Here is a 10,352-nt window from a genome sequence, read left to right as displayed (position 1 = left end):
ACAGCAACACGTGAACACTCCCCCTTTCTTCTTTCTTTCTCTTCTTCCATTCTCTTTCTCTCTATCTATCTTTTTTTCTTCTTTCTTTCGTTATTTTATTGTATTCTTGTTGGGACGACGGTTGGACATGTCCAGCCAACTAGGCAGGAACCAAATGCTCGCTGCTGGAACCAAAAGATATCGCGCCCTTCTTTGATGCTCCACTGCCCGGCCCTTTTAATTCTATTCTCGCTTTTCTTCTTCTTCTTCTTTTTCTTCTTCAACGGGTCCCTCCTTTTTTTATCCCCATTTTTCTTTTCATTTCACCCTATAGCCGGTAGTAGTAGTAGCAGCAGCAGCGTAGACATTAGATGTATTATGTATTAGACCTCTATGATAACCGATGACTTTTGGTAAGCAAAGGAGCATTCCATTCTTTTCTTTTCTTTTCTTTTTTGATCGAATCCCAACAGAAGCTTCAAAACTCTCAAATCTTCTTTCCATCTTTATATAATGCCCGTCTCTCTCTAGCTCTCTAGCTCTCTTTTGTCCTTTCAGATATAGACTCCCAGCGTCAAAAGCGTTTAACAGTCAACCCACTAACCCACTATGGACGATCCTTGGCTGGCTTCTCTCTCTCAGTCTCAGTAGTCTGGGGGCCTTTTCTCTTTCTCCCAATCTAAACACGGCGCATTTTTCATTTATTACGTGGCGTCAAATCTATCTCCTTTGTGTATATATACCTTCTAAGTGGTCCTGTTGTTGCGACTTGTCAGGGACGACTCCCGGCCGAGAGCTCTATTACATATCCCCTCACGACGACTGATGGCCGAAAGAAAAAAAAGGGCCTTGTGGTGCAATAATTTTCACGCTGTAGTTTTCTCTTTCTTCGTTTTATTTTTTTTTTTTCGGTTGGTGTGTTTGTTGTTGTCGAGGACTGGGGGTTGATGCCGGACCGTGTTTGGTTCGGTGACCGGCCCCTATATAGCGCTTTCCGTCCCAGGTATTTTGGCTATGGGCGAGCTGTAGTATCGGGATACGACACTTTGTTTAGACTAGATGGCTCCGCTGATTTATTTCGTAGACATCTGCGAGAAGATTATTATACGCCGTCGCAGCGGTAACATCACTATGCGTATAGCCATAACAGCAGTGTTGTGTTGAAGCAACACTTTTTTTTTTCGTTATGGATGGAAAGTTGTGTACCGTAACATCGACCGCTATTTTTGTTTTCGATTCAAATTCATCGCCCGAAATATTTGTTCAAAATTTCACTTTTTGAGAAGAAAAAACAGAGAGTTATAAATTCAAAGTTGACTGCGTTAACGGCACAAGGATGCCAATAATTGCAAGCCATTTGCGAATATTCAAGTATACGAATTGATCGACCTTCTTCTGCGCTGATTTTTATTGTTTTATTGGGCCTAATATAATAATATCAATTGAAATTATGGGTCAGGGGCGTGTGCTGGTGTTATTCAGTCCAGCCACAGGTATATAGTAGATATATAACAAATAGTCAAAAGAGTGTCAAGTTGTATCCGTGTAAGGCAACACAGTCCAATGAATATAAGGGGTGAGAACGCGCCCAACAAATGATATGCGCCCAACAACTGCCGACTGAATAAACACGACAAACCCAAGGAAAAAAAAAAGTGGAACACTTCCGCATTTGATGTAGACGTGGTAGTAGCCCTAAAAGAGCTGTATACCCAGTCGAGTCTTATAGACGATGCCTATCGGCGGTACAGCAGCTCAGCATTGTCCGTAGCTGTGTAACATACATGCTTCAATGTCAAGACATCCAGAAAAACGGCCTTACGTCACACCGATATTGTAGGGAATGTTTGGGTATTTCTTTTATGAAGATGAAACATCTACAAACACTCAATTAGATTTAAAAAACATGGCAGGTGCTGATGGCTATAGAATGTAGTACATATTTTTCGTTTGCAGCTTAAGGCTACGACACAGACTGCTGCTAAGCAATTAGTAAATCATTGTAGAAGATGAGGTCCCGCACGGCCTCGCGTTTCTCTAAAGATATTTCGTCTGGGCGCAGCAGCAGAGTGCCATATGACGTCACTTAAGGTGCCGACCAGACCCAACGAGAGTTTTGTTCCAAGTTGCCTGATGCCCTTTACGCAAGCTGACGTGGCAGACTGAAAGGAAGAAAAAGTAGGAGGATCCCATATTCGGTAATGATACGTAAAGGAGTATGGATGGGAATCCGAAACGAATAAGCTAAGAAGGTTCGTCGGTCCCAAAACAGCTGGCCAATCATTTCGACACAAGTTCAACATCTGCCGTGCGCAATATTTCCCACAGGGCATACTTGCACTTGGACATTTGTGTGTAGAGATACCGCAGTCTTGCTTCTGCTTCATTTCTTGTATTTTAACATAATATCTTTTTATCAGCGGAGTATACATATGCATTCAAACTAAAAACATTAAAAGGATGTAACAACGGTATTATAAAGTATGACACGGGCTAGTGCGCCAATAAATCACACGCAACATAGTATAAGGCGAATTTGAGATTGTAACTAGTGTGGGATAAAAAAAGGAACGCGGTATCATCACAAAAGACAATTGATAGGAATCGGGTGTGGTCCGTACAATGTATAATATGTTTGGCCGAAGGAAATCCATCGTTAATCTTTTATCCGCGCAATTTTGTGGTAACGCCGAAATTCAATTCTTCGTTAGACATGACTCGATTCTTTATATCATTTTCGTTTTGGCAAGATCACTCTCGATTATATATAGTCGATATATCCAATACCTGTGTCTTCAATAGGAGTAAGGGAGGAGTTGGATGAGATGGTAGTAAAGCAGTTGGTCGACATTGGTTGCCCAGAGGAAGTCCAAGTGATTGAACGCCGTCATGTTGACCCGGTAGAAGCCTTGCAGGTTGGTCAGTCTTTTGGCCAGCCACGTCACGTCCTGCCCGGCAAACAAAAGGAAATTATTACTCACGCACACAGCACTGACGACGGACGGACGTCGTCGTTCTTTATTTTCCAAAAAATTTAAAAGCAACTCGTCGTTATAATATCCCAATCGTTCGTCCAACTTCTTTTTCTCCTGTCTTAAATACTTTTGCCATTTCATTCCTTTACCAAAAGAAAAAAAGAAACGGACCGTAAATGGGAAAACATGATTGCGGACTTGCGGTGGAAATAAAGCGGGGGAACGTCCGTGTTTTGAATCCGGAAGAAATTGCGGATAATAACTAAAGCGAGACCGCGGCTCTATGGTATCGAAAAGTCAAAAAAGAGCAAAAGAAAAGAAAAGAAAAAAAAACGTTAAGATATACGTAAATTTTGACCGCAAACTGACAGACAGCATGTATACCCAAAACCCCAGCGGAGTTGATTTACTTTTTCACCGGAGCTTATAGTATATGTCGGTATATGTACGTATTTCCTCCGCCCAGTCGTCTGAATATTTTTCCCCCCGACCATATGAAAAACAGCATACTGTTTGGTGAATGACATATGTTAGTCCGGTTACGCCAAGTGAGTGGGAAAGGAAAAGAAGAAGATTCGGGGGGTTTTCCAGTCCGCCCGTGTGCGATATTTGATTTTTTTTTAAATTATTAAAGCAATTGCTGGTAGAGCGGGTGGTGGGAGGGAATAGATCGCGTGACGAGTTTGTCCAAGTACCAAGGTAAAGTCAAAAGAAAGGGACGTGAAGGCCACCACCACCCAGTTGGGATTTCGACCGACAGCAGCCGGCCGGAGAGAGGTTCATATCCGAGATGGGGCTCGAGATGATCATCTAACGTTATACGCCATGTTTTATTAATGCCATTTCCTGGTGCCGGTTAGATTTGTGTGTGTAGATGGGAGAGAGAGAAAAAAAACGAGATCCACAACATCCGTTGTCGAACCTTGGGCACGACGAAGGGGATCGCGTCCATTGATTTTCAAATGTACAGACGGTCGCCGCGATGCAATAAGTTTTTAAGGATCGTATATAATATCGAGACGAGGACAAAAGGCGGAGTGTCGAGGTCGACTTTATAGGCTGAAATAAATTTTCAACAAAAAAAGGTCGAAATGGAAAAATGTTTTTCTCCTAGCTCTCGGAATGAAAATAAATAAAAAAGCCCAGACTGAAGAAGAAGAAAAATAAAAAAGAATAAAGAGGAAGAAGAAGCGCGATAATAATGAAACGACATTATGATTCATGGGCGTTAGCGCATTATCGTCTCAGGCCGACCATTAGAGGTCATCCATTCTCATCTGTTAACTCTGTTATGTACGCCGCATTGACTGCGGCCTCAAGGCTGGGCTAAAAAAAAATAGGAAGAGAATAAAGAAGAAGGGTATGATACGACTGATACGTATAAGTACTACTTACTACAAACCCTCTATTTTATGACTGCGTACGTATATACACATCCATTATGTATGACCTACAGGTTCGTTTAACTCAGAAAATTCTCTTTCGTCGTCCGATAAGTGGTTTTTATCACAACTTTCTACATTACCCACGCCTCGTATACACTTTCTAGCGCACGATTAACGGTAATCGTATAACATATCCTAACCATCCTCCTTTCCAAGAGAATATACTTTATACTAGATGCATCACACAAGAGATGACGCTGCGTTCATAAATTTCATCAAAATGTACACCCTGGGAAGAAGGCTATTTGTTGCAACCCCCTCTATCTGGACTGGCCACCTTGAGAAAAAGGCATTGAGAGGGGGGATTGTAATAATCATTTGAAAGTAAAGCGGGTTCCTTTCCCCCTGAAACTTTGTTGAGGGACTGTCCGTAACTGAGCAATAAACAATTACACGGCTGATCGACCCAGCCAATGCAGACCTTCACGAGTCCGGTGCAGCATTTTGGTTGAAGGTGTTTCTCTGAGGTAATAAAGAAGAATTTCAATAGAAAGAGGTTTGGGTTTTTTTTTTTTACCTTTGGACTGGCCAGCCAGTCGTTTTCGCCCCAGTAGAGGACGACGGGCGCGGTCACTGTTGTCAGGTTATAGGGCGGGGGCGTTGGCTGTCCGTATTCCTCCATGTTTTGTTTGGTTCCCCAGTCCATGCGAGTGTATCTTTCAGCTGTTGTTTTTCAGACATTTGGAAAGAAAATTAAAGGGGGGTTCATTTTTTAAATTTAAAACGGCCACCATCATTATTACCATCTTGTTGCTCATTTCACTAAATAAGAAAAAAAAAACTTGGGAAAACCCAACCCGAAACATACCCGTAGAGTATTCCTGCATGTAATGAAAGATGGTGTAGGTCGACGTTCCGGCCGGAGTGTGGGTTGTGATGAGGGGCACCATTTCCTAGACACGTAATAACTTAACAGTTTATTTTTTCTTCCCACAAGATGACAGCTGCAACCATAACACACACAAAGTCTACCGAACCTTTTCTCACAATAAATAAAAGCCAGCGCAGTTATAAATGGAGAGAGAAAATGTGGTACGAAAAAAAAAAACGAAAATTTCTATGCAAATATATGTAAAACAATTGACAATTACCTCGTTAAAGTTGGCCGGATCCGAACCGGAAAGCAAAAAGAAAATGTTCTCACACAAATCCTCTTCCCATTTGGTCTGATCGCAAAATAATCTGCTCATGAGTTTGAGGACGGGACCCGATGGAAGGAAGGCCTTTGTTCCGAACCACTCGAACATCAACTGTACAAATGTGGAAAACCCATTAGTATCAATCGTGAATTGCGTTTGTAACTCGGTATATAAAAAAGTCGTTGGCAAATTGACGATCGTAATGGATGGTCGTCGGACTAGTTCTGCCACTTACTTGAAGTTGGTGAATGAATGGAGTGAAGATTCTGATGGGCGACTTCATCCTGGAGACGGAGGCGACTGGCGCCAGTCCCACCTTTTTCCCAAAAGTAATTTAATTATCAAAGGGAATGGCTTCATATAAAAGTTCACTCGGGAATAATTGAATAATACCATGAGTTCGATTTTTTCGTTGAGTTCGGGGTGTGTTTCCATGGCGACCCAAAACATGGTCGTGCCTGCGATATCATAACGAAAAGAATGCAAATAATTCATCGGAATTGCATCTTTTTTTCTTTTTCTTATATATTCCAATCGTCTTTGTGTCTGACGTCTCTTATAACCTTTTGGGTATATTAGTTTTCTCATTTAAAACTTACCCATCGAGTGGCCGATGTAAAGTAACTTTTGGCGGCCAGTCACTTTGAAGATGTATTCCAACTCGGCCGGAATATCGTACATGCCCATCTCGTTCCACCTATATTATAAATGAAATGCGAGACACAATGAGGAAAAAGGGGAGAAATAACTGAAGATTAAATAGTTCATCTGTATGTGCATAAGGACTTTCAGTTGATGTAATAATACACGCAAGAAACGAGCGAAAATTATTCGACAGGAATTTGATTTTCATTTCCCCGCGAATAGATTGCAGAATGTATACGCGCTCGGATGGAATTCCCAAGCAAAAGCGGTCGTTTCCACTCCTAGCCGGAACATATCTCCGTGCATCTGATTGTAAATACTCGTTTCGCTCATTGCTGACTGTTGATGTCATACGACCATATTTAATCGCCACATTTTTGCTCTATCTTCTTATCAACTTTCCCCGTCATCGAGTGTTTTATTTTTGCTTCATCATCAATACTATAATACGTTGGTCGTCGATGAGTTGCCAGGAGATGACGTCGGTCCCCCAGCAGCGAGCGAGCCCATCAAGAGGACACGCCCCATTGTCTTTCGCATCAGTTTCCTTCGCTCCCACCCCACCCAGGACGGATGACGACGGTGACGATAATAAAAAAACCAAACTCTAAAATTCCCTTGGCAAAGCTCTTCATGATAACTGCAATGAGTCAAGATGAGCGGATGAAGCGAACTGATAACGTTTTTGCTGATGAAATGCGAATTCGGAGGTCGCCGGGTTATTTTTAAAAATAAACTAAAAAAGGAACGGATCTTTGATGTTTTTTTCTTTCTACCTTTCAGGCGGTTCTTTTAAAACAAAGTTTCGCTTCAAAAAATTGGAATTTTTAAAAAAGACAAAGGGATAACGGGATTTGGTTAAGGCCTCGGATTATTAGATATCCCGCTATAGGCCGGCGCCACCTTCTTCCGCGGTGAACGCGGTAAAAAAAGGAGAAATTCAAAATATTTCCAACAAATAAGAAGAAGAAGAAGAGAAAACGATTGCCCGCGGGTTGAAAGAGAGCGAGAACAACAAAACAAGGGCGCGACTTACGACGGACGACCCACAAAAAACCTAAAAGTCGCGGACGTCACCAACGTGGAAAGACAAATAAATATTATAGAAGGCGAATAAAGAAGAAGAAGAAGAAGATGAAGAAAAATGACTGGGCCGAATTGATTTGTTAATATGCGGAGAGCGGGTTGGGCGAGGCGGAATCAACAAATAAGCGAGAGGGTTGTACGGTCGCCGCGCTACGTGAAATGAGGCTAATGATATGGGGGAAATGTCATGCGAATGATGAGTCATTATCAACAAAACAGGCGAGCTAGAAAATAACTTACGTAAATCTCCAAAAGGCCTCGTCGCTCTCTTTCAAGAAGATGTGCTTATTGGAATAGGTGTTGCCTCGGGCGTTGCCCATCCAGACATCTGATTTCGCAACGACAATTCAATCGTTAATCAATTCAATTATTATGTTAAAATTGGTTTTACCGTATCCTCGGTCTGCCAACATGTACGCTATACAAAAAAAAAAAAGGAAATAGTCGATTATGTAATCGAGCCAAGTCATTTCAAAATGGATTTTTACCTAAGCCTCTGTCGGTGGGATTGAGCACCCAATCGGAAGAGGAGCAAAGTAGCCCGTGCTGGAGGAAAACAACCGGTCTGGTCGTCACCCGCTTGGCGTATTTGCTGCCAAACTGTTTCGAACGCTGGAAACGAGTCGGCACTCGCCTGCTGAACGGAATGCGGTGCATCTCCAGAATGTACCCGTCAGCTAAAAAAAAAAAAAAATAGCGACAACAATTTGAAATAAAATTAACCAGATTTCAACGATGGATATAAATTAATTGTTCGTACATGTAGTCACTTGGTGAATTTCCACGGGGTAGCCTCTATGAGCAATCAACTGCGGCTGTTGTTTTCCAACGAACAAATAAAATGAGCATTAACACAGCGAAACAATTGAGTCTAGTCATATAAATCTAATAACAATCAAATATGCTTACAGTGGTCATGTCGAGCTCGGGGTCTTCCACCGGTCCGAATTTGCTGTCACTATAACCCCCCACTAGAGATCCGTTGTTGGCCAGGAGGAGCGAAAGGAGCAGGGCCGAGCTGTCAATCAATGAATTGCTTTTGACAGGGTCCAATAATTGCTGTTGCTGGGCTGCTGCCAGCTGATGACAATGGCAGCCATGAGAGGCCAGCAACAAGAAGAGGAAACACACGGCCAATAGTCGGTTACGGATCGGCAACCGTTTGAACATGCTGGTAACCGTTTGATAGAAGAACAACAACAACAAAAACAAACGGAACAGTGGGAACCGATTTTATGAATTACAGTCTTTTTTTTAGAAAATAGAGAGGGTCGAGTCCTTGTTGAAATGAAATAACCGAGTGCTTCGGGTCTCCAAAGCCAACTGAAATGCAGCGAGGAAGAGACTCGTGTGGAGTTTTGGTTTCTCAAACTGCTCCTCCTCCCCAGGGCGTCCTCCGCTGGCCTTTTTATATTCACAAAGCCAAAGAACCGGAAAGTCGCTACAAAAGGGAAAATTCAGATGAATCCTCCCACCAAAGAGAAAAGAAGAAAAAGAAGAACAAAACAAAAAGAAAAGGGAAAAAAAGTTCAGTTGTACTTGCGTGTGTCACTGCGACATTTATCAAGCTGACGATGGCGGTGACCCCGCGGTAGAATTATTCATATCTAGTCGCGTCACATGTCTGGCTCTATTTTCGTCTCGTGTCAGACATCAGACAAATTTCCATAATCTGTAACGTATAGTCTGAGGATGTGGAAAATCTACTATTTGAAATGTGTCTCGTCATTTTCTTTAGTCTATAGACCCGTCGAGATAAATCGAGTAAATACCCGATTCGAATTCTCCCGCACTCGGCAAATAATGGCGGGGGATTTAAAACACAACAAAAAGTTTTGAAAACTTGGGCGCTATCATAGAGAACGTGCGAGACCATCTGCTTGTAGAGTTCTTTGTTCCTATTTGCTATTTTTGTACGCACCCAGAGACCTGTGTGTCTGTTGAGTCTCATTTTATAATTGGGCACCCAATGTGTTTCAGACTCTTGTGCTGCTGGATGGATGGATGACCCAGAGAAACGGATGGATAGATCTGGCAGCAAGCAGAAGCTTCTGCTACTGCCGGAGAAAATAAAACAATCTAGTTGTGTGTGCTGGGCCGCGACCTTCTCCTGGATGATAGATCTTTTGCAATGTCAAGCCAAGTAGGTTACACACATGCCCCCGTGATGGATGATGACACGCTCCATCTTATTCTTTATTCTCCCTTTCCAGTTGAAAGAGACACACAGAGTCGTGGTAAAAACATTTTCACGAATTTGGTCCGAAAAAAACAAGAAGAAGAAGATGAAAAAGAGCCACCATCTGTGAGTCAACGGCCTTTTTGTCCCGACGTCTCTACGTTTCAGACTTCTGAACCAATACGATGTTGGTTGGTGCGATTAGTTTACGGGCCGGGGGTCCGTTGCGTTTGGCCAACCTCCTCCTCCTCCTCTCCACATGTTTATTACAGAAAAGCGGCGGCAGGAAACGGGTCCTGTCTGCGTCTCGGGTTCAGTCGTGTGTGTGGTTACGCGATCTGTTTTGTTGTCGTGATTCATAGACGCAGTTTCACATTGATTTGAGTCACACACTTTGATCCGCTTATTCTCTGTACACTGGAACACAATAATAATCTATCGACTTGCGCAAATGCGCTGTGAGCCATCGTCAACAACGCGTCCGGCCGCCCAGGCTTTAATACATTTCCTATTTGTATATATCAAGTGTCAATGGCACTTTGGAAAACTGCGACTTATTTGCTCCCGTGATGATGCGTCACACACGCCATATCCTGGCGGAGCTTTATTAGCATGTCAAGCTGTTGGCCGTCATCAGTGTTAATGTCCACGCTGCATTAAGAAAACGGGGCGGGGAGGGCGGCCGGTCGAGTGCAATCGCTGCCCGTCGCGGATCCTGTTCCTATTTAATCCCGTGGAGGAAAAGTCGACGTGAGAGTCTTATTCCGCGCATTCTAATGACTCCAGATGACTAGTATACTATATATACAGGCTGGAAGGAGTCCTCTCTCTATACAATGCGCAACAACACCCTCCGGTCCGTGATCCATATGACCGTATATCCTTCGGAGTAGAAAGGGTCGCT

General features: G+C 42.9%; 1 protein-coding gene across 2 annotated transcripts; it reads right to left on the bottom strand.

The window, feature by feature from the left end:
• Positions 1-2,355: 2,355 nt before the first annotated feature.
• Positions 2,356-8,705, bottom strand: LOC124200695 (lipase lipl-1-like). Of its 2 annotated transcripts, none has more exons than XM_046596997.1 (12): positions 8,179-8,705; positions 8,030-8,084; positions 7,758-7,946; positions 7,661-7,687; positions 7,510-7,597; positions 6,138-6,235; positions 5,932-5,996; positions 5,774-5,854; positions 5,491-5,649; positions 5,208-5,292; positions 4,917-5,062; positions 2,356-2,927 (listed from the first exon to the last, which is right to left on the bottom strand). In XM_046596997.1, the coding sequence occupies exons 1-12, from the start codon at positions 8,437-8,439 to the stop codon at positions 2,775-2,777; spliced, it is 1,407 nt and encodes a 468-aa protein (XP_046452953.1). In that variant the 5' UTR covers positions 8,440-8,705; the 3' UTR covers positions 2,356-2,774. The 2 variants fall into 2 exon arrangements, with proteins under 2 accessions (XP_046452953.1, XP_046452952.1); XM_046596996.1 differs by lacking the exon at positions 2,356-2,927 and adding an exon at positions 3,756-4,013 and having other exon boundaries at positions 8,179-8,660.
• Between the last annotated feature and the right edge of the window lie 1,647 nt (positions 8,706-10,352).

This window comes from Daphnia pulex, chromosome 8 (assembly GCF_021134715.1).
Source record: "Daphnia pulex isolate KAP4 chromosome 8, ASM2113471v1".
In the NCBI taxonomy this organism is placed as follows: Eukaryota; Metazoa; Arthropoda; class Branchiopoda; order Diplostraca; family Daphniidae; genus Daphnia; species Daphnia pulex.
This window is presented reverse-complemented; position numbering and strand designations above follow the sequence as displayed.

Excerpts from the sequence above, each read along its gene's own strand:
- LOC124200695 (XM_046596996.1), bottom strand. The coding sequence starts at position 8,439 with ATGTTCAAACGGTTGCCGATCCGTAACCGACTATTGGCCGTGTGTTTC. Across the intron at positions 7,947-8,029 it reads AATTCACCAAGTGACTACAT|CTGACGGGTACATTCTGGAG; the intron begins GTACGAACAATT and ends TTTTTTTTTTAG. Across the intron at positions 5,855-5,931 it reads ACGAAAAAATCGAACTCATG|GTGGGACTGGCGCCAGTCGC; the intron begins GTATTATTCAAT and ends TTTGGGAAAAAG.